Genomic DNA, 24789 nt, shown 5'->3' on the forward strand with positions numbered 1-24789 from the left:
AGGGAACAAGGAGCCATTCGACACTCAGCCAAAGACTCCTCAGCGGTAATAGCTGAGTAATGGCGGAGGGGGTGGTTTAACAGTGTTTCTGGACCATAGCTGGTGTGTAGGAGTTCATTCCGTGTCAGGAATGCTTTAAAATACTTCAAAATCAAACTCTCACAAAACTCGACTGCCCTCTTTCAGTCTTACAGCAAAAGGACTCAGTCGTGTTCGTCAGTTTTCACCGATGAGCCCAAATATGGGCTAGGAATGCGCGCGATGGCGTCACTCTGTTGGGAGCGGAGGGGGCGTGGCTGGAGGTTAAACTCCCGCCTTTTCCCCTTGCTTCAGAAATCGCGTTTAGCATTATTAGACCCCGCCCCTCCGGCGCAGTTTCAACGGTTACGTTTGAACAGCAGCTGTAGCCACGCCCGTTTCCGCTTTCACAATTTAAATATGTTGATTTGACCCCGCCCCGAGAAGTTCCATGCGTGGATAGCAAATGTATGTTAAATCAGCGGTTATATTTTCATCTATAATATATTAAAACAACGTTGATCTGCGACATTAAAATTTATTGCTTATATTTATTACTGCATAATGTACACTGGTTTAACGTTGATTCAACATCGTGGTTGTATATGTACTGTATGTATTAAATTCTACTTATATTTAATATTATATCTTGCTTGTATTTAGTGCATTTCTTGTAGTGCTATAGTACTGATTGTTTGAGAGAGCACCTTTCACCTAAAATCATGCATTTGAGTGTAGATTCAGAGCCCCAACCCTTTAAAACCAACCAAACTTTAACATTCACATATGCCTATTAGGCAATGCTAAACAAAGGTTGTTTCGTTTTTTTTAATCAAAATTAAATAGAGTAGTGCAACCAAATAAACAATGTTTATTTATTGTTATTTGCTGTCAGGGTACAGAAACAAATAAATATATTGTTTAATTTCACAGTACACTTAAAATCAGTGCTTGTTTATCCTTTATTAAAATACCCCTCGCACAGACGTCGCCGCTAAGCCACGCCCCTCCAGTTATTTAGTTATTTGGTTGTTAGATTTTGCAGAGCTGTATTGAGATATATCTCTATAGAGCTCTGGGTTTTTGAAGGTTTTTTGCGAGTCCTTGCAGTAGCGGTGGGCGGGGCTGAGAGGCGAACCCCGCCCTTCTTTTCCTCCCTTCTCTCTCTCTCTTTCTCTCTCCCCACAGCGCTGGACTAACGGAGCAGCCTCAGGATAACGGAGTTGAAAAGGGCTGAAAATAAAAACTGTAGTTTACACAGAAACTCCTCTGCCCTTCCCTTCATCTGGACGGCAGATACGTTTAAGAACTTACCATGGAGGATCTGGGTATGTACTGTTTTTTCTTTTCTTCCCCTGCCCATGAAGAGCAGTTGGGCAGTTTCTGTCTGCTTCTCCATGCCTCTGGTTGGCACAGAAAAAGATGAGGAAGAATAGAGGGGACAGAGAGCTTAGAGAAAAGTGGAAGAAATCAACCAACCCAGTAGCTTTAAACTCTCACACCAAAAGTATATTAGATGATCACAGATCATAAGATTCTGACCATTATACTGACCAAAAACATCTGCTCTAACATGCATGAAGCATCAGCTTTGTGTTTTCACATCTGTGGAGTGTCCAAATATCCAAATATTCCTCAAATAACTAAATGTGGTCTACAGAACATGGAGGTCTGTGCGGACGTCCTGCCCTGGCTACAACATCTGGTAGCATTTGGGAGGCACCAGAAGAAGCCCAGCACATGCCAGGACTTTCAGGCCTGACCATAAGTCAGCTTCAGTGAGATTTCTTATAAATTATAGATCTCAGCCCATTGTAAGCTTCCATTCCATGGAAAGTCATGGTTTTATAACAGAAATATAGGATATAAATTATCCTAATTCATTAAGGATTCTTCAGGAAAGGATATTGAATCATGACCATGGAATAATAGCTCTTTTCATGGTTCTCTAAGCTGAATATCCTCAATAAATCTTTATTTTTGAAAAAAATAAAGTCTACACTGATCTTGTGAATGATAATGTAGCAGAACCAATTCTCTGTTTTTTTAACTTTTCTGTAGAAGAACCAGATAAGAAAAAAGAGGAGTTATTCTCTGGCATAAACCACCGTTTGTTTGATCAACTGGTCTATTAGCTATCAAACAAATTATGTTCTATTGCTTGGCTGAAATTAAAAGCTGTAGCCAGTAGCCACAATGGTTCTTTTAGCACCTTTGGGTTTTAAGTTTGAGGCCCAGAAAAAAATATATATAGTTTTTCTCCTTTTGGGTATTGGTTGCTTTCAGTGGTTTCTTCTCAAGCTCTTTTAGAGTATTTTTCCCATTTTTTCAGTCACAGGGTCTATCAATTTTAGTGACTCTGATCCTCTCTTTTGTGTTTTGGATCCTCTCAGCAGTTACTCTTCATGCTCTCAGGCGGTTTCTCTTTTTTGAGTATCTCTGTGGTCCTTCCTAATGCTTTAATTGAGTTATTCATTTAAGGTTTGGTTCTCTCAAAATAGTTCATAAATCTGATTGATACAATATAATTCTGATATTTATATAAAAATTATAAAAGCTAATACCTGTGGTGAACAGCATCACGCATGGGCATTCATAGGCTACAGTATTCTATAGTGTTCTGCTGTCTCTGCTGGAATTAAATGCAGAGAACTGACAGCAGCTCCCTGTAATGAACATCTGTATGTAACAGATGCTGTAAATACTGTATATCGCTTACAACAATAGACCAAGTTTGATGTAGCTTTAATCACCTAGAAATTACAAAGAGTTTATAGAAGACGGTCACACATACCAGAGGTTATTTTCAGGAGATTTTAGGCTACTGAAATATGTTTTAAAGAGTAACTTATACATTATTGGATATGTTGCCCTGTAATAATAAAATACACCAGCCCTGCTTAAAGCATTTAAAAAAGATGGAAGTATTAACAGCATTTAGAAATTTGACCATAGTCTAAAAGTAAAAAAAAGTCCCAAAAAAATCTAAACAAAACTGGATGTTTTTTTTGCTGTTTTTAGTATACACCTTTTCATATATAGCCTTATACAATCTGCCCTGAGGACTTATATTATTAAAGCTTACAGTATTGGATTATCCACAATGACTAACTGAAAATTCTAAAATCTGGATTAATTAAATGTTTTGTAACAGATAGATGGCACTGTGCTGGTTAGATTAGTAGCTTTGTGGTTTATTATGATATGTGGATTATGTCAATAGTAATTTTTGATATCAAAATGATATTGCTGTGCTGGACCATATGGTAAGTTATGGCATTATTTTTCAGTGCTCTCTGGTTTTTCCTCTATTAGGGAGGTTCCCATTCCTGGATCTTGGCTCTTCTCTGCTTCTATTTTATCATGATAATACCATTACAAATAGGGTATGGAATATTAATAAAGTGATTCTCTGTGATAATCAGTAGGGATCTGCATTCACACCTAAGGACAGTAACATTTGCTGATTTTCAGTAGTGGGTCACACATATGTATACTTTATCAAACTCAGCAAACAACATATAAACTATTATATATGTGGGCAAAAGGGCGATAAAACTGAAAAGGTTTGTGGCTAATGTGTGTGTGAGCATGTGACGTGTGAACAACCAGAAGTTTGCTGACTAAGCATTATGACACATCTGGATCAAATTGGGCGTCTACTTAGTCTGTGAGTGAATGTGTGTGTGTGTTTTCTGTCTATATTTTGGCCCGATCAGTCACACACGCTGGATGTAGGGCAACTTGCAAGGGCCATTGAGCCTGAGTGTGTGTGTTGCTTGGCTAGGCCACGCCAAAAGAAGTGGGCAGTTATCTCTAAATATGGTCAGAAATGCTATTGAGAGGAATTTTAGCTCCATATATGAGCACTGGTGTGTTTGAGTGTGTGTATGTGTGTCAGAGTGTTTCACAGACACATAGTATGAATCACTTCAAGGCCAGCCGCCAGACGCTCTTAAAGTAAACAAATGAATGCGGCCTTGTTCATCAATGCTGGACGACCTGCTAAAGCTGCTCGTTCTCCTGAACAGTTGTGATTCAAGGAACATATCTGGAACTCTCATTGGTCAGTAAAAACACCCGTAACAGCCAGACAACATTATAAACAGTGGTTTTGAGTCTTTGTGCCAAACTGGACAGAAACAAGGTGTTAGCATGCACTTTAGCATGCCTATCTGCTAACATAATTTGAATCTCAAGCTCAACTTCTCAAGTTCAAACTGTTTTGTGTCACTATTTTAAAAGCCACATTTCCACATAGTTTATTGGCGGCTCATCTTCCTAATACTAACATTTGCTTTTTAGCAATAATACTTATTTTAATCCAAACAAAAAAAGACTCAAATATTCAATACTCACTATTCTAGCACTTCATGAACAGTGTAAACCAACATACAATGTTATTGTTCTATGGATGCAGCTAGAAACAAGTTTCAAAATGGTGATTCTGTATTAGCAAAAGGCAAATTATTTGTGTTAGCATACTATTTATTCATAAACTAGAAAACACATTTCACCAAGTGTACACTTCAATAAATGTTCAAATTAAACTGCTTTTATTGCTGTGAATTACATGGACATATCTTTTTCTTATAATTTCCTTCTAATATTATCCATTTTTCTCTGCTATTTGGAAGGCCAGTTATTGCACCCACTCATTCCTCCAACACTAGGAGGGTGAGCATGCCTTCTCAGATAAATTAGTCAGACTCCATCTCGTTTCCAACTGCCACTGATGCAGCATCACCTGGTAGCCAGCATGCTCTGAGGAAATGATGTATAAGCTAACAGATGCCTTTGCTGACCAACATTACATTAGGAGTAATGAGGGGAGAGAGCGCCACAGTCAACCGTGCTCCCTCAGACTCCAGCTGCTGACGGCAAGCAGCATGCTCCAGGATTCAAACTGGCGATCCTCTGATCATAGTGTCAACTCTTTAGTCTGCTGAACCACTCAGCACACTTTGAGTGACTCTTATTTTCCTCAACATGTTTTCTTGTTTTAAACAAATGTTGCTGCATACATAAGCTATTACCTACAGATGATGATGTTTAACAAGGTTAACAATATTGATAGAAATTTCCCCCAAAGTTTCCCCAAATTGTTTCAAATGTCGTATGCTTTTTTCCTTGCATTATACAGAATCTTTTCAAATGGGACAAAAGATATTTTATTCACACTGAGTAATTAGGAGCATCACTATTTTTCCACTTCAGAACAATGCATTTGTTTGCAGCAACATTAAAGGCCAATTTAATAAACCTAATATTAATAAACTTTAATATTTGCTTAGTTTTAGTATATTTAGTAGTTTTAGTAACTGCTGAGAGTAAGGCATCATCACCTAGCAGGGTCATGAATCGTACTACTATTAGCAATAATAAATGTTTAAATACATGAAAAACATGTTTTCGTATTTAAACAATATTTAATAAGTACTGATATGCAGGCCTCTCCCTTTAGTATCATTTAGCATGAGACGGTCATTCTTTATTAGTAAAAGACTAATAGGAAACAATTACACCCTCTTATGCTATCAGCTAGACGACACACTTCCTTTTTTACATCCTTTTTTGCTGACCCTCCTGTCAGAAACTTCTGCCACTTCCGTTGGGCGGCCCCAAGCCCCTGGCAGCCCTCGCTCCAGCCCTCGCTCCAGCTGCCTGGAACGTTCCGGGACCTCCTCCCTGTCTCTGGTGTATTTCGTGTTTCTCTCGTGCCGACTGGCTGGCCAGTCTCTGGTGGTCCTGTTTTGTGCCCTAAAGCGCTGCCTGATTGGTTGGAGTGTGCCTGACCTTCTTTGTATGTGTGTGGTCACTTCTGTGTGTCTCCTTGTAGGAATGCCTGACCCGCCTAACTACCCCCTCAACCCTCGCATTGTTATGTTTGGTACGTAGCTGCCATGCCTGTTAGTCTGCCAGTCTGTTTGCTGCCTTCTTCTTGTTATGTTGTAATATAACACCCACCCACTGAGCAAGCACTAACCTTAAGTTCAGTAAAAAAAAACTTGAGTGATGCCATAGAAGGAACACTTTTGGTTCCATAATGAACCATGTTTATAATAGAGATTTGAAGGTTTTTACACTCACAAATTTATGATAAGGTGTATCTCCTCATACAGTAGCTTTTTCAGTTTCAGTAATGAAGGAAGGATAGGATATATGTTAAAAAAACAGTTTTATGTTGAGCTGTTACGTGATCTCAGAGACCCCGTTTAGACCTGGTCACTTTATGCATCTTGAGTATCAGCAGTGACAGATACAAGGTAGTGGCAGGAGGGGTAACTGCTCCCCTTGATGCCCTTATAGTTGAAGCGTCGCTAAAGTGTTCTCTACAGGCAAAAATATACACAAATTAATTACACATATTAATGCAAGTGTAAACACACCAAAACCAGATACAAATCCATCAAACAAACCACTTCAGTCACTGAGACACATTTGAGCCTCATGTTATGATGTGTAAGCGTTTTTATCTGTGCAAGTCAAGAGTCCTACACAGCAATCAGATGTCAGTCTGACTTACTGAAGATCTTATTAGGATAGTAATAAACTAATAGATTTTCTTATGTGTTTTTTGACAAGCGTATGGTATGTTCTATTTCACAATGTATACAATAAAACATCATGGACTAATTTAATTAGTTTGGCCTTTTAAAAATAAATTAGTGTGTTAAATAGATTATCTTTTATTATTTTATTATAGCAACATTTTCTTAGCAGTGTTACTGCAGCTTGCTAAACTGGTCTGTTATCTTCTTAGAATTCTTAGAAGAATTCTTAGAATATCTTCTTCTCACTGATTCAGACTCAGATTAAATGGTGCCTAGAGGATGCAAAAAAACCCCAAAATATTGCAACTGAATCTACCTTAAAATAGCCCTAACCTCATACATTCGGATATGTCTGCAATGGCCTTACCTTAAGCAAAAAACACAATTTTTGCTGTATAAATTCGCTTTGGACCAAAGATTTTCTTTAATATTTCATATTTAATTACTGCACTATACAACTGAATCAGACTAAGCTGTTGTACGTTTTTAAAACACATTTTCACAATTCCAGTGTGAATATTGCGCAGTGGGTTTGTGTACACCTCAATATATAATGAATATTCTATAGTTAGTAACTGCATGTCTTTTTTATGCTGTTTCTCTCTGTCTTTGCGTTTTTTGCCTTAGCATTAACCATATTTAACCCAACATCATTTTATGCCTGCCACCATAATCCACTATTATCAATGCATGCTCTATTTTAGATTGTCTCCATTGTTTCTAACAAAAATCTGGTCTGTTTGCATCCCTTCTGCTGTCAAAGGGATAGTCCAAAATACAAAATAATTGAGGTCCCACTAGCATAATTTCACTATAGACAATACATACGTATCATTGCAGCCTGTAGCTTTCATACTGTACTAGAGCTGGGCAATATGCCATTGTTTTATTGTATTGTAATAAATGTTCTTTTCGTATCTAAAATATACTGTTGTTTTAAGCATATCAGGGACATTATCAGTGCTTAAAGAACACTGACCTAACTGTACATTTATTAAAAAGTGTGTATTTAGCCCAGTTTAACAGACTTAACCTCAACTTCAAAGCAGGTTTACTCTATTTATTTGATTAGTGCAGCCATGTGAAGTAATGAAGCAGCAACTTTAGTAAGTTCAATTTGGGGGTGAGTCTTAGGCTTAGTCTTGAGTTTAGAGCACCCATGTTTCAATAAAATAAACATATATTAAAATATTATAATATAATATTTTTAACATATCGCCCAGTCCTATACTTTACTATGTTTTGCTTTTTTTAAAAGCCCATGTACTCCATTTAACAATGGTTGGTTTCTGACCACAGGAATGCGGTTGAGTGGATATTATTTGGGTGGTGGAGCGTTCCCAGCTCAGCAGTGACTCTGCCATGGTGGTGTTTAAGGTAGATCTGTATCTCTCCAGTGCTGGGAGTGGGTCCACCCTTCCAAAATATCCAGCCTAGAGCAGCTCTGTGGTCAGAAACTGACCACTGATGATGTACTAGAGGATGACTTAGACAAATTGAACATCAGCAAAACAGTTTGAACTTGCACTGTTTCTCTGCACTGAGATGAGTAGGCCTGCACTTTTGGGGACCTATAGTAATATATACTATAATAGTGGACAAAAACAGCAGTATTTTCATCTTATTTACACTTCACACTTCCATTGATCACCTTTCTACATTAGCAAACATGTTCTGCTGTCTATAAGCAGCAGCAGTGAACATGTTTTGCAGTCTGCTAAAAACACTTAATAGAACTGTTTGGGTCTGTCCCAAAGTCCACATCTGAGCTTTAGAGAACTTGAATGCATGTTCTGTGAGCGGGTGATATTATTATGCTTCCATGATACTGAAAAAGTATTGGACACTTTTGCATAAGACTTCTGCACAATCATATAGTAGTAGTAGTTTGGTGAAAACTCAAAGGATCATGATTGATGACCCCAGATGCAGTTGAATTGATATTCCAGAGCTGAATTATGGAAACTCTGCCAAAGTCCTATCTCCCCCGTTATATCAAAAAATGACCAAACTGAATGAGGGATGGGGGGAATAAGCTAATCGGCTAAAAACGATTAAATAAAGTAACTATCCACTTGTCCGGGAAATTTCTTTAATTTTGGAAAAAAAAATGTATATTTCATATTTCAGGACCCCTTTCATGACACTGTTGACCAGCATTACAGAAGGCATGTAGGACCTTGTATCTCACAAATTAGCATTAGACCTATTAGGGTTAATCTATCTAACAAGTAATGGAAGCTCAATTAACACTTGACTTCCTGTACTGCAGTCAGACCCTATTAGAGACCTTATTAATGAGAAGACAGGCCATTGACCGCTATGATAATGGTAGTTCTCTTAATGGTAATCATGGTGCCCATTCCATGACAAAGTCCCATCCTTCAAAAAACAGCAAAACTGTCGTAATGCAAAGACGGCCACAGAGTGAACTGCTGTCTATAAAGACTTTGAACCTACTCCCTAAATGCGCAAAAAAGTCATGTACTAATTCTCTTAATTAGTCATGGGTGTGTTTTTAATTGTTTTCTAATTGTTGATGTAAAAGCTGGATTTGCATGCTGCAGCGCGTCCACATGTGTGTAATGAGCGCAGCCCGCATGGCGCTCCTGCGTGGCTAAAATAGGATTGGGCGGCTGACTGTTGACTGTTGTCTGAGTTTAAATTGGTCAGTGGCGCACCTGTATTTCCCACCGTCAAGATAGAAACACGCCAGATATTTTCCTGAACTCACTTCACTTCCTGAACACCATGGCCATCGGTGTAGATATATTCCTAAACTCTGACGCTATTTTAACAGCTCGGGCACAATTGGCCTAGAATTTCCCATTCTAACATAAATAACAGATTGCAAACATGTCATGACTGTATCTGGGGTCAGTGATTAATACAGATTGTGTAATTTTTCACTATAACATAATTTTTCATAATATTTCAACTATTCCACAGCTGTGTGCCACAGCTGGCAGGTGTGGGCTTTAGAACAGACTGTGATATGTGCTTTTTTAGGATTTTAATGTTTATTTTGTTTTATGACAGACATATAAAATATTAAATAATATACAGTCATATTAAAAAAGGTTTGGGCACCCCTATTAATCTTAATGATTTTTAGTTCTAAATATTTGGGTGTTTGCAACAGCCATTTCAGTTTGATATATCTAATAACTGCCTAATATATATATAGATATATATAGATATATCTAATAGCCAGGTGTATCCAATCACGAGAAAAGGTATTTAAGGTGGCCAATTGCAAGTTGTTTTCCTAGTTGAATCTCCTCTGGAGAGTGGCATCATGGGCTCATCAAAACAACTCTCAAATGATCTAAAAACAAAGATTGTTCAACATAGTTGTTCAGGGGAAGGATACAAAAAGTTGTCTCAGAGATTTAACCTGTCAGTTTCCACTGTGAGGAACATAGTAAGGAAATGGTAGACCACCGGGACAGTTCTTGTTAAGCCCAGAAGTGGCAGGCCAAGAAAAATATCAGAAAGGCAGAGAAGAAGAATGGTGAGAACAGTCAAGAACAATCCACAGACCACCTCCAAAGAGCTGCAGCATCATCTTGCTGCAGATGGAGTCACTGTGCATCGCTCAACAATACAGCGCACTTTGCACAAGGAGAAGCTGTATGGGAGAGTGATGCGAAATATATATTCTTATTAAGCAAAAGCATACCTCAGGCGAATCTGTTTGTGGCGTGCTTGCAGAAATGGCTTTTTTCGCATTACTCTTCCATACAGCTTCTCCTTGTGCAAAGTGCGCTGTATTGTTGACCTAAGCATAGTGACACCATCTGCAGCAAGATGATGCTGCAGCTCTGGGCTTAACAAGAACTGTCCCTGTGGTCTTCCATTTCTTTACTATGTTCCTCACAGTGGAAACTGACAGGTTAAATCTCTGAGACAACTTTTTGTACTTTTTTTCCTTCCCCTGAACAACTATGTTGAACAATCCTTGTTTTTAGATCATTTGAGAGTTGTTTTGATGAGCCCATGATGCCACTCTTCAGAGGAGATTCAAATAGGAGAACAACTTGCAATTAGCCACCTTAAATACCTTTTCTCATGATTGGATACACCTGGCTATGAAGTTCAAAGCTCAATGAGGTTACCAAACCAATATTGTGCTTCAGTAAGTCAGTAAAAAGTAGTTAGGAGTATTCAAATCAATAAAATGATAAGGGTGCCCATACTTTTGCACCGGTCAAATTTTGGTTTAATGCATCTTGCACATTTTCTGTTAGTACAATAAACCTCATTTCAATCCTGAAATATTACTGTGTCCATCAGTTTTTAGATATATCAAACTGAAATGGCTGTTGCAAACACTCAAATATTTAGAACTAAAAATCATTAAGATTAATAGGGGTGCCCAAACTTTTTCATATGACTGTAGCTAAAAAAATAATTATAGTTAAATAAAAAAAGGTTTGGGACCTTTATCCTGTTATCCTTCTTCTCTCATGACGCTCTGCAGATGCTCTCCTGGCTGATCTTGAGAGCTCCGCCTCTCCTCTGGCCCGCTGCCCCGTCCTCTTGACCTCCGAACCTTCAGTTAACTCTGAAGCTCCGGCCAACAGCGTTCAGGAAACCCCTCAGCCCCGGCCTCCTCCGCCCGCGTATACACCCCAGCAGGTGAGCAACTGAACTCCCCATCCATACAAACACAGTGCATTACACACTAGGGCTGCAATGAATCAGCTGAAAATCAGATTTAAAGATTAATTTCGTCAAAAGCAAATAAATTATGCCATGTAACTATATACTGACCACTGAACAGAACCACACATTTAGGAGGTGCAATATCATACCAATAATATTACAAAATGTTTATATTTGTAATTTTTTAAATTATATTTTATTATTTTATACAAAATAATACAAAATTACCTGTTATATTCACACTGAATTAAAACAATTAAATATGAAAATAAAAAAGCAATTTATTGTCACATATAAAACTGTAAATATTAACAGCGGGGTCAGGATAGTCTGTTTTTTCAGCTGAGGACCTTAAACTGACTAGCATGTTGGCTAATCCTACAAATAAGAGTTAAATTACAGAAAGATGATACAGTCTTTTGACTAACTGTGTATACAGTCTCTTTTCATATTAATGGTAATAAAGCCAGTGGGGAAGAAACTGTGTGTTCTTTAGACAAAGTTTATATTAGCATTAGCATTATGGGCAGGCAATTTTGTTAGAAACAATTGTACACAGTAGCACTAGCTAACTGTTGTAGCTAGATACTTTCTTTAACAAAATCACAAACTGTTATGTACTGTATCGTATGACATTCCTGCATAATTGTTACCTTTTTTGCAGACTGTTTCTGCTGCAATGAAATCAAATGGTTCCCAGAACCCGAACCCTGACAGACTCTACAGGTACGTCTGAAAGGACTAATTAACATAAAGCTTGCTAGGTTGAGACATCATTAAAAAAGACCATTAGAACCATTTATGCTGCCATTAGCAGCCGGAGTCCAGAAGGAGCACAATTAGCCTTGCTCTCTCTGGGTGGGTAGATGGCGCTCTCTCCCCTCATCACTCCAAGCAAACTGGCTGCTCGGTAAGGCTACATCAGCAGCAGTGATACAAACTACTTAAAACACTGAACAAATAGCATTTGTTACCTGTCCCTACTCCTTCAAAATCCTTCAGAGATGCATTTCTTTGCATTGTTGCGTGACTCCAAATCCCATCTATGCATATTTCATAATAAATCCATAACATTTAAGTTAAAATACACATTTTAGTTGTGTCACATCTACAACAAGAAGTGACATCAATATTGAGGAGGTAAATCTCAATGCTCTGTCCTGTTACCTAAATAAATTCCTAGATGTTATTTGTTTATTTTTTAAAAACAAATTTTGGGAAAATCACTAGAATATGCTCAGTGTTTTCATGCTATTAGCATGGCCGCCATTTAGCTATTTTTCATGTTTTTGCCAATGCAATGCTAAAATCTCATTCCTGTTGCTGTCAGTCCTGTTACTTATAACATAAAAAGCAACAGGACTGAGTGCCAGTAACAGGAGTGAGTTCCAGTAACAGAAATGAGTGCCTGTAACAGGAGTGAGTGCCAGTAACAGGAGTGAGTGCCAGTAACAGGAGTGAGTGCAAGTAACAGGATGAGTTCCAGTAACAGGACTGAGTGCCAGTAACAGGACTGAGTGCCAGTAACAGGACTGAGTGTCAGTAACAGGAATGAGTGCCAGTAACAGGACTGAGTGTCAGTAACAGGAATGAGTGCCAGTAACAGGAATGATTATTGTCTCCTGTTTTTTTTTATTTATTCATGTAAATATATAATATTAGTTAATGTAAATCACTTTATCTCTTTGGTTCATCATATATCTATTTGTTTAATAAATTGCATGATAATGCATTTGAACAATTTCAGGTTTGGGTCTTAATGAAAAGCTAAAAATGGCTTTGCATATTTTAGAAAAATACAATGTGCATGCATATATAGTATTTTTTGTCCAAAAGTTAATTAGTCTCAGTTGTGGAAGTTTGTGCCAGGATTGGAGTTGCTGAGGTAGGCAAACACTAGAAGTGTTTTAATAAATTAAACCTGAATCTTCCTCTCTCTTAGTACTGTGTGTAAACCTCGCTCGCCCCGCTCTCCAGAGCCCCCGGCCTTCTCCTCGTCCTCAGTGCTGGGAGGCGGTCTTAGTGAGCTGGATCATTTACTGCAAGAGCTCAATGCCACCCAGTTCAACATCACAGGTCTGTGTGCGTGTGTGTATGTGTGTGGTATTGATGAAGGATATGTAGTAGTACATATTGAATTGATCAGCCCTGAGTGATTGATTAACTGATTTAACGAAGTGTTGATGATGGGCTCTGGACCGGGAGGGGCGGTGGAAGTAGACTTTTCCATAATTTCATAATTTCTGACTAATTCAATTATTGAGATGTAATTAAAGTAATTCAGGGCTGGGTTTCCTGAAATCACATAAGCACAAAGATTAGGGTAGAGTGAGCATCACACTAAACTCTCTCTGTCAGTTAAAACGATCTTTAGCCATAAACTGTATGTAAGAGAAGACAGTATGTACCTGTTCACTCCCATTGCAATTAGGGCTGTGTACTGACAGGTACTTGATGATACGATGCATATCATGATACAGGGGTTACAATTTAATCCTTCGCAATATATTGATACACTGTAAGCAAGGTGATATATTGCAATGTATTATTTAAATCAAATTGTGTAAAAACTGTTATAGTATAAAAACACGCTATTATACTTCTATATATAAATAATCAATAAAATAAATATTTACTTTTTATATAGTTAAAAACAGTGAGATCTATACACAGTTACAACACTGATGTCTAGCGGGTGGGTTTTAATCAAAACACTAGATGAACCACTTCTGACATAAATCTACATCAAAATTAATAATCCTAAACCAGTAAAATCAATGCTGTGTTTTTAAAAATGTATACATTATTGCAAAACAAAATACTGTGATACAAGTTTGATACTTTTACACCCATAATTGAAATGTTTTAAAGTCAAAACTTGCCTCATCATCTCATCGCTTAAAATATCACCAAATAACTCCTATAAAATGTGTTAATTGTGACTTAATGTGGATATTAATGTGGGAGGAGCTTGCAGAATTGAGAGAACCCAGCTAGAAAAACATTGTGAAATTGTTAATGAAAGTTTAGGTTATGTACCCTTTACTTTCATAGGAATGGGTTGAGTTAAAAGTTGTACTACAGCCAGCCATCAGAGGGTGTAAAGGACATTTTGGCTTTTTTGTTTTTAACCACAGCCGTCCTTATATATACAAATATACATATCATGTAAACAGTCAGGAGTCGTAAAATCATGTATCATGTAAAAGGGTCAGGAGTTGTCATGGCTACAACACAAATAAAGCATTTTTATGTACTAACTAAAACCATTAGTGAGTTACCACCACATGTATTAATATCATGTTGATGATAAAAATAGTGGAAAATCTGATTAAATATGCTTTATTTTACAGTTTTCTACAAGGAATTAAAGGCATTTCGAGATACCTGGTCTAGATTAGCGTTATGCAAAACCTTTTTTCATCATTTACATAGAGATAAGACTTTAGACAGAAGCTTTTCTCTTCAGTGGAACAGTTTAAACTAACAATTAAATTGATATTAAGCTTTCTTTTCACTGTGTGTGTGTATGTGTGTTTCCAGTTTCAAACTTCATCTTTCTGTTTTCCAGATGAAATCCTGGCCCAGTTTCCCACCACTAAAAAGGACGAGAGGGACAAACCTCCTAAGCCTGTTTCCTCCTCCGGGTCAGTGTCCTGCCAACATAAACATTCACTAACCCATCTGTACACACTCCCAGCTGTGTCCCCGTCACAGAGCTGAACAGCAGAGGGAGCCCTTTCACCACATCATCTGCCACGTGGGCAGCTTTAAACTGGCACACTTGGCAAATGACTCCTGTAGATGTTCTGTAAGAACAGGAGGAAGGTTTTGCTTCTTTCAGTTTTTAATGCAGTGCTGATTGATCTGCCCATGCTCTGTCCAGAGCTTCTCAGAGGCTGGACAAGCTTTACAGAATGTTATAGAACAACAGAATTCAGTCACCCACATTATAGAATTTGATATAGAACTGATAAATAAATAGAAACCCTATCAATATCTTTCTGTTTCCATATTCTTCATCAGATCAGATTTTATAGAAATTGTGAGCCCTATTGTAAACCTTATTGCTTATCAAAAATCTCAGTTCAGTGATGATCTGTTTTATTTTTACATATTTGGATTTCAACAGATGAATATCAAAGATGTGAATATTTAGCTTTAGTTTTCAAAATGTATTGTTAGATATATTAACTATGTACAGTGTGGCACTTTTGGTGGCAGATCACACAACATGTTAGCTGAGCAACAATATCTAAAAATAATCTAAAAAAAAGTAAATAAGACCAAATAAATACAAAGAAGCAACACATTTTATGGTTCCTCCTTCATAAGTTACATTTTTAATAAAGATAAGTGAGCCTGTTCCAGGAGCAGACATGCAGGCCCAAGACGTGACATTACCTCCACCATGTTTGACTGATCCAGAAGATAATCTTGGTTTAATCATTCCATAAAGAATTTTAGTGGATCATATCTATGTTTAGTTGCAAACTGGAGTCTGGTCTTTAAATTCTCTCTGGTTTTCATGTTGGAAACCTTCAGAGATGAGACCCAGATCTCAAACTGAGAGGACCCATTCAAATTTAAATGTTAAATGTGAAATTAAAATATGTTTTATAAATGAAATTATTAAATGTATTTCTATTTGCCTTTGCAGCTCAGCAAAGCCCACGGCCACATCTGCTACTCTGGAACTGGATAAACTGATGGCCTCTCTGTCGGACTTCAGGGTTCAGAGCACAGTGAGTGGAGATTCTGCACCTCCCACCCTGTGTTGTTAGAAACTTACAGAAACAAAGCATGTCATAGCAAACAGCAAGGCTTAGCCTATCTGACCAGTTCCACTGACCTGTCATCAACTATCCATGAGTAATCCAGCTTAGAAAATCATCTAAAATTCAGTAATTTCCAGTATTTAAATACCAGTTTAAATTCTAAAGTATCCATTCATTATATGCATTCATTAAGTCTGTGGTTCATCATATAAATAATTCTGTTCATTCTTCTTCTTCTTCTTCTTCTTATTATTATTATGTTAATGCATTAGGGTAATTGTGAAATAACATCATGCCATTTTCAGAGACAGTTATTATACTGTAAAAGTCTCATACTGTAGGAACCCTACTGACCACAGCGCTGCTCTTGGCTGAATATTAGCTTCAGTAAAGTATACATTCAGTAAAGTGGCCAGTGAGTGGAAGGACAGTGTAGGGGTTTACAATAAAGTGGCCAGTGTGTGAAAGGACAGCGCAGAGGGTTCCAGAAAACTGCCAGTGAGTGGAAGCACAATAGTGGCCAAATGACTGGAAGTGTATGGCTGACATTTTAATTAAAACAGATAATATATTCATGTGTTGTGTTTAGAGGTTTGTTTAAGTAATCCTGCACTGCCCTTAGCCCACAGCACCTGTCCATCCAGTGGTCACTCCCGCACAGCAGCCTTCAGCCGCGGCCCCAGCCTCTTCAGGCGGCTCATTGGACAGCATGCTGGGTCTCCTTCAATCAGATCTGAGCAGACAAGGAGTTCCTACCTCCTCCAAGGGAAACTGCTCCGCCTGTCAGAAACCCGTTGTAGGACAGGTGAGAATGTACAGACACGGTGGCAAAATTCAAAATGCTTTATATAGACAGGGATAATAAAAATGTAATACAATTAATAAATAAAAAGCAAGTAAATTAAACATACAGCATATTTAAAATAATGGTTGACAGTTGTTACTCAAAAAATGTAAGACAATACAGATTACACACAAATATGCCCAACACTGTTTGATTACCAGATCTGGTACAGTGTAAACAAAACATGGCTGTGATGCTGCCGGCAGTTACTTTCCCGTAATGGACTTGGCATAGGATAGACACTCAAGAGATGCCGGTAAATAATATAAAATAGATTACCTGGATCTCAGGTTTACTCTCGTAGAGCAGATCAGACTCGGGTTTTTTTTATTCTGTAGGATTAAATATTTCTAATAAACAAAGTTATTCAGACTGGTTATATGTTTATAGTTAAATACGTTATGTTATAGTTAAAACTTTTTGTATAATGTACACAAATATTATATATGACACACTAGACTAAAATTAAATTTAAGTCTAATTAATTGTGCATTAATCATTGTCCCAAATACAGAGAAATAATGATGAATAAGTAAAAAAAAATCTTAAACAAAGTGAAATAGTTGGATGTGGTGTGTGTGTGTGTGTGTGTGTGTGTGTGTGTGTGTGTGTGTGTGTGTGTGTGTGCGTGTGTGTGTGTAAAAGAGGAGAAAGCATAATTTTGCCAGTAAGTGACATTGTTTCATATCCCTAAATAAAACCAGGCTCTGTAACTTTGTCAAATGATTAAATTGCCCTATAAAAGTAGTGATACGTAAAGGTTTCCAGATTCATTGTGAGCGCTTTAGCGTTAGCAGTCCTAATGTACACTAACACCCTGTTGCTGTGTGCAGGTTGTGACGGCGCTGGGCCGCGTCTGGCACCCGGAGCACTTTGTGTGTTCTGAGTGCGAGTGTGAGCTGGGAAACAGAAACTTCTTTGAGAAGGACGGCCGGCCGTACTGCGAGTCTGATTACTTCAGCCTGTACTCACCACACTGCGCTCAGTGCAACAAACCCATCCTCAACGTCAGTGATATTCTCTTATTAATATAGATGTCTTAATTAGAAACATTGTGAACTGGAGCATTCTGCCTGTGTGTTTCATCAATTATTATAGGATCCACTGACTTTGGTTTTTGTTTTATAGAAAATGGTCACTGCGTTGGATAAGAATTGGCATCCTGAGTGCTTCTGCTGTGTAAAGTGCAGCCGGACATTTGGAGATGAAGGTATTTAGTTATCAGAATGTGAATGTCATATCAATAATGACTTTTCAGTGCATATAAATATTTAAATCTCTGTAAAGGTTATTTTAAAGCAATACTATGAACCCAATATTTGGTTAAGGAACAAATATAAGAACAGTCTACGGCTACGCTTAATAAGGCTACTTCAGAAACTGTTTTTAACTGGACAGATGCTGTTTGGTTTGTGAAGGATCATATTTAAAAAATATATGTACAAAATACATTTAACTTACCATATCTTTAATAGAAAAATGGAATTAAAGGGTTCAGGCTATGTTATCAGCCAGATGGTAGCATAAGTGCATACAGTGTATTACAAAAGTGAGCACACACATTTAATTTCTGCAGATATTTAAATATATCTTTTAATGGGACAATAAATGTCATTTAAACGAAATGACATTTTGACACAATTAAAGTAGTCTGTGTGCAGCTTATATAACAGTGTAAATTTATTCTTCCTTCAAAATAACTCAGTATACAGCCATGAATGTCTAAACCACAGCAACAAAAATGAGAACACCCCTAAAAGTCTACGCCCAAATTGTGTACTGCTTGTCATTTTTCCTCAAAAATGTCATGTGACTCATTAGTGTTACCAGGTCTCAGGTGTGCATAGGGAGCAGGTGTGTTTAATTTTGTAGTACAGCTCTCAGACTCTCTCATACTGGTCACTGAAAGTTCCAACATGGCACCTCATGGCAAAGAACTCTCTGAGGATCTTAAAAGACAAATTGTTGCGCTACCTGAAGATGGCCAAGGCTACAAGAAGATTGCCAACACTCTGAAACTTTAGCACAGTGGCCAAGATCATCCATCGTTTAAAAAGAGCAGGGTCCACTTAGAACAGACCTCACATTGGTCAATCAAAGAAGCTGAGTGCACATGCACAGTGTCACATCCAAATGCTGTCTTTGAAAGATATGTGCAGGAGTGCTGTCAGCATTGCTGCAGAGATTGAAGAAGTGGCGGGTCAGCCACTTTTCAGTGCTCAGACCATACGCCACACACTACATCAACACAACATGCCATGGTCTGGGGCTGCATGAGTGCAGCAGATGTTGGGGAGTTACATTTCAATGAGGGACACCTGAACTCCAATATTTACTGTGAAATACTGAAGCAGAGCATAATCCCCTCCCTCTGGAAACTGGGTTGCAGTTTGAGTTGTTCCAGCATGATAATGACCCCAAACACACCTCTTAGCCGACTGCTTTATTGAAAAGGCTGAGGGTAAAGGTCATGGACTGGCCAAGCGTGTTTCCAGACCTAAACCCAGTAGAACATCTTTGGGGCGTCCTCAAGGGGAAGGTGGAGGAGCGTAAAGTCTTGAATATTAGCCAGCTCTGTGATGTAGTCATGGAGGAGTGGAAAAGCATCCAGTGGAAACCTGTGAAGCTCTGGTAAACTTCATACCCAGGAGAGTTAAAGCAGTTCTGAAACATAATGGTGGCCACACAAAATATTGACACTTGGAACATTAACTAAGGGGTGTACTCACTTTTGTTGGTTTAGACATTACTGGCTGTATATTGTGTTATTTTGAGGGAAGAGTAAAAGTACACTGTTATATAAGCTGCATACAGACTACTTTTCATTGTGTCAAAGTGTCATTTTTCAGCGTTGACCCATGAAAAGATATACTTAAATATCTGCAGAACTGTACTCACTTTTGTGATACATTGTACGTGTCTCCCGATTAAAAGTGAAAAAAACGACCCAGTAGAAAAAATATCTCTACGAGCAAGACAGGGCAGGTATGGTGACTCAGTTTAAGCTAGTAAGCTGAAAAATGTGACGAAGCTAGTGTTAAAGATGGTCGACAACTGGAAGAAATGAGGGAAGGAGCAAATTTGAAATTGATTCTCAAAAATAAGTTTTTTTTTGACAAGGTTGAAAAAGCCAAATCAAAGTTTAAAGGAGAGATCTTAAAAAAAATTAAGTGCATTAAGATTTATTTTGATGTTATTGAAATTAACTCAGAAATATACAAATACCAACTTGTTTTATTAATACAGTGAACCAAAACATTAAAAAAAATAAATAACTTACCATATGAGGGATCTCATAACTTCTTGTGAATAGTGATTAGGATTCAACACAATGAGAAAGCTGACAGATCTCACACATTGGCTGTCAGACATGTCTAAGGGCATTTTGACACCGGAAATTCTGGACCAAGGTTTGTGTTTGGAACATTCTGTACTGTTAATTTAGCCAGGTTTGTTTGAAACTTTCTTGCGCCCTGTCCTTATCACCTATGTCTCCATGTACATCACATTATTTGGTTTGTAGAATGTTGTTAAGTTTGGCAAATTCCACCTCTCTGAGAATAGCCATTTATCAGCCAATAAAACAGCAGATTAACCTTGCCCACTTCACTGGCAAAACATTTCATTTTAATCTGCCCACTGAATTGTTATGATTTTGTTGTACTGCTTAGGAATGATTTGTAAAATAAAAAGTTAGATAAAATGTATAGAATAAAAATGACTATGGTAAACAAATGATTATACTCCAATAAACAAAAAAATACAAATAATGTATTGGATTTTATTTATTTATTTATAATAGGATTTATTTACTGAATCTTGTATTTGAGTGCTTTACAAACAGAAAACAACATTCCATTATATTTTTTATAGATAACTGGAACATAATTCAGGTCTAAAAATGTTAAGCTGTACTTACCTGCTCTCTCCTGTTTCAGGGTTCCATGACCGTGAGGGGAAGCAGTACTGCCAGCAGTGCTTTTTGGCCCTGTTTGCCTCCCGCTGTCAGGGCTGTTCTCAGCCCATCATGGAGAACTACATCTCTGCCCTCAACTCTCTGTGGCATCCACAGTGCTTTGTCTGCAGGGTGAGGCTAAACACATCATGCTAAAGTTTCAGCCCTGAGACTCTCTGGGGTACCATTATCATATATTAGGGCAGTGCTTTATTTTACTTGTTTTCTTTTTACACATCACTTACTGCTACTCAGGAAGTTCTTGCTAATTAGCTGATTAGCTAGCTCAAAAGAGAGGTATTTTGGGATCAGGGTAAACACTAAAGGTCCAGGACCAGGGTTGAAGACCACTATGTTAAGGGATGTGCCAATTAAGGTAAAAGACATTTACTTAAATATTAAATTAATGTTGGGCCACATTTGGCAGACTTTGTGTGCAGATAAACATGAAACTATTGCCACCATGCCTAATGCCAGGCGTGGGCTAGAGCCCCCAGTATTGAGCTGTGGAGCAGTTGGAAAACTGTGTTCTCTGTAATGGTGGTGCTCACCCCAAAACTTTTGGATGGGATGAGTTGAGGGGTTGATGATAAGGCAAGGTGATCAAAGTGGTCATTATTCAACATCCTGACCTTACTAATGCTAGGTCCTGTCACTGAATGCAATCAAATCCTCACATAAATGCTCCAAAGTCTAGTAGAGGTTCCAACAAAAGCAGGATATACTTTTTTTATTACCTTTTGATTTTATAAGAATCATAGTCCACTGCTCTTACATACAGTATCTGTGTGTTTTGGCTTCTTTTTCAGGAGTGTTTCAGTCCATTTGTAAACGGAAGCTTCTTCGAGCACGAGGGCCAGCCGCTGTGTGAGGCACACTATCACCAGTCTCGCGGCAGTGTGTGCCAGGCATGCAGGGAGCCCATTCTGGGCCGCTGCGTCACAGCCATGGGCGCCAAGTTCCACCCCCACCACCTGGTGTGCAACTTCTGCCTGAAGCCCCTCAGCAAGGGCTGCTTTAAAGAGCAGGAGAACAAACCCTACTGTCACCCCTGCTTCCTAAAACTCTTTGGTTGAGGGGGCCGAGTACACATACAGGAGTGTGTGTGTTCTTGTGTCTGTGTGTGTGTGTGTGTTAGAAAGAGAAATGGTAGAGGGTGGAGAAGAAAGGAAGGTGGGATTCAGGACATTCAGATTTGGTGCACCATTTAGCATGGTGCTAACCGCAGGGCTAAAGCAAACACATTGCCCTCAAACAATAAACCATATGGAGGTGTTCAGTATTATCTAATAGACGTGATTATGAAGTTTTTGACACAGTATGGCAGACTGTGTCATAACACAAAATACCACATTTGGTTGTTGTCAGTCATGTGTGTTTAATATAAGTTATTGTTAATGTGAGCACTAAAGTACTATAAACAAACTTTCTTTTTTAAATCTTTGGAGCAGTGAAAGCAATACATTTGAAGAAGCAGAAATAAAGTCATGTAATGCCACTTTCACAACTACCCCCATGACTATATTAGAACCCCCAGATTAAGATATAAATAGTACATAGAAAAGCTAAATTTTAACTTTAATTTTAACCCTTGTGTGGTGTTCGGGTCTGTGGGACCCGTTTTCATTTTTCATCAAATGATACAAAAAAAATATTTTTTCTTAATAGATCTTATTGCCATTGGCTCATTTTTTGTGAAAAACATTTATCAAAACAGATTTTCGATAAACACACACTGTACACCCCCCCCCACACACACATTTATATTACATACAGTATGCTTGGCCAAGAGCTAATAAACATTGCTTCAGTTGTAAATTTTAAACTAAACACATTTTCTACTCATATCTTGAGTTTTAATTCACTTTCTTTTACATTTTATTAAAAAAATAATAAAAAAAGAGTAGCACTTTTTGAACGAAATGTAACATAAGAAAGAAAGAAATATTAACCATGTAAGCTGTTTATATTGCTTGCAATTTAGATGAAGCAAGCATGTGTAAAGCATTTTAATGTAAAATTGCTTAATTTTGCTGAATTAAATATACATAACAAAGTAAATGAGAAACAAAAATATGAACACCACATAAGGGTTAAAATGACTTGAGCAGAGTCCTGTAAATAGACACTGATAAGCAAAAATATTATGCAGGGCTCACAAGCTAGCTCTATTAAGGCTATAAAGGGCAAACCAGAGACTGATGCCCCCAAGCCTCCTGCCCAGTGTGACACAGTTGTCAGAAACCACACAAGTAAGTCTATTGTAGATTACTGAACACCAGCAGATGGGCTGTGTTGAAGGTCTGCAGTTTGAGCAATGCTATTTGGTGAGTATAAGCATTTAGCAGTTAGCCTCACAGCAATTTAAAGAAACAAACTACTCCAACCAACTGTTTGTGCCTATATGAGCAGAGGGTAAAGTTGTGAATTGCGTTAACAGACTGGATCCTGTAGAATGGAGCCAGTGCTCATGATTTCCTGCTTCAGTTTACTTTTTTTCTTGACACATATGCAAAACAACAGCATTTTTATATCTGCAGTGTTACAGAGTACCCTACTAAATGAACCAGCTCAACACCAGCTTTTGCAGGTAGCTGGTTTCTGATGGCCTAAACTGGTCTTTGTTGGTCAAAGTGGTTAAAACGCTGCTCATCCAGGCAAAAACATCACATGCTGGTGAAATAGTTTGTTAACCAGCTCTTGACTGGTACACTACTTGTTGCAGTGGATTTCAGTCATACCAGTCAAGCTAGACTATCAAAGTCAAACCAAATTTAAGCTTGACGAACTGTTTAGCCAACTTAACCCAGTAAGTTAAGTGGTTTTATTCAGTAGTGAAAACAACTATTTTTTTAAGTATGTTCTTCAGAAAAACCTCACCACCTTAGATCACCCTAGATCACCTAAGACCATCAAAAAAAAACACCTGACTGGCTCAAACAAAAGAACAAAGAAACAGAAAATACCCAGCTAACAATTTCGGGTTAGTAGAATGTTTTCTGAATGTTACAGTTAATGATTGTTAGCGAACATTTCTAACAATCTCTGGACCACTGTTACCTTGTCAGAGCATGTGGTACCATATAGCGCATCACAGTTTTAAAACAAAAAAAGAGCTGCAGATGATAATGTTTAAATTTTAGTACAGATGTTTCTTTTTGTAGCTTTTCTACAGTTTTTAGAAATAAGATATTAAGATTTCTGGCATTTACTGAGTGGAGGTGGTGAGAGTATGTATGAGAGTATTGTTCCATTTTAACATCTTCCATTTTAAACAGAAGAAGCTTAACCTTCTTTCTGATTTATTGCCAAAGTATTGCTTTTAAATTGATTTAATGATAAACAAAGGCCTGCATTCAGCCAGGCGAGTTCAGATGTTTGACTGATGTTACATTACTGCTGTTGCTAATAAAGTCAAGGAGAGACCTACATAAGCCATACTAAAAGCCAAAGACAGTATTTTTTGAAATCCTTAAAACTTGACATTTAAAAAAGCTAGCATCCATTGCCATATCAGTAACTGTTTACCAAACATTTGTACAAATTACATTAAAGAAAAAGTATAAAATCACTTTAACTGCCCCAAATCACAGACATATCAAAATCTTTTATATGTATGCTTAGATTGTAAGTTTTATACAGAGGACTGAGGTAAGAAATTGTGCTATTTATTATATTTGCTCTATGCAGTATATCATTGTCACTGCTGTTGCATACTTTATATACATTTCTTTTTCAGTTCTGTGAATTTTGTCTATTTTTTACAAGATCTAAAAAGATTTTACGCTTTATGCTATGCAATCCACAAACATAAGCTGTATTTGTATGTTGTATTGTTACTGCAGCGTTACAGAAGGAGACAATAAACATTTTGCTTCATATTCAGCACATCCGTCTTCTGTTTATTCTAAAATTCTGATGAGACAGCTCTTGGTGATATCATTACAAATGTAATAGGAACTTGTCAGACTT

General features: G+C 37.7%; 1 protein-coding gene across 2 annotated transcripts; it reads left to right on the forward strand.

The window, feature by feature from the left end:
- Window positions 1–1171: 1171 nt before the first annotated feature.
- Window positions 1172–24698, forward strand: LOC103032500 (transforming growth factor beta-1-induced transcript 1 protein). Of its 2 annotated transcripts, XM_007235881.4 has the most exons (12): window positions 1172–1346; window positions 5858–5908; window positions 11056–11213; window positions 11905–11966; window positions 13183–13316; window positions 14812–14887; window positions 15901–15985; window positions 16641–16823; window positions 17696–17869; window positions 17991–18072; window positions 20801–20949; window positions 21627–24698. In XM_007235881.4, the coding sequence occupies exons 1-12, from the start codon at window positions 1334–1336 to the stop codon at window positions 21891–21893; spliced, it is 1434 nt and encodes a 477-aa protein (XP_007235943.2). In that variant the 5' UTR covers window positions 1172–1333; the 3' UTR covers window positions 21894–24698. The 2 variants fall into 2 exon arrangements, with proteins under 2 accessions (XP_007235943.2, XP_007235944.2); XM_007235882.4 differs by lacking the exon at window positions 5858–5908.
- The last annotated feature ends 91 nt before the right edge of the window (window positions 24699–24789 follow it).

This window comes from Astyanax mexicanus, chromosome 15, assembly GCF_023375975.1.
Source record: "Astyanax mexicanus isolate ESR-SI-001 chromosome 15, AstMex3_surface, whole genome shotgun sequence".
In the NCBI taxonomy this organism is placed as follows: Eukaryota; Metazoa; Chordata; class Actinopteri; order Characiformes; family Acestrorhamphidae; genus Astyanax; species Astyanax mexicanus.

What these genes read in the sequence shown, in the direction of transcription:
- LOC103032500 (XM_007235881.4), top strand. An exon ending in CCGGACATTTGGAGATGAAG is followed by an intron (nt 18,073 to 20,800) that starts GTATTTAGTTAT and finishes CTCCTGTTTCAG; the next exon opens with GGTTCCATGACCGTGAGGGG. An exon ending in CACAGTGCTTTGTCTGCAGG is followed by an intron (nt 20,950 to 21,626) that starts GTGAGGCTAAAC and finishes CTTCTTTTTCAG; the next exon opens with GAGTGTTTCAGTCCATTTGT.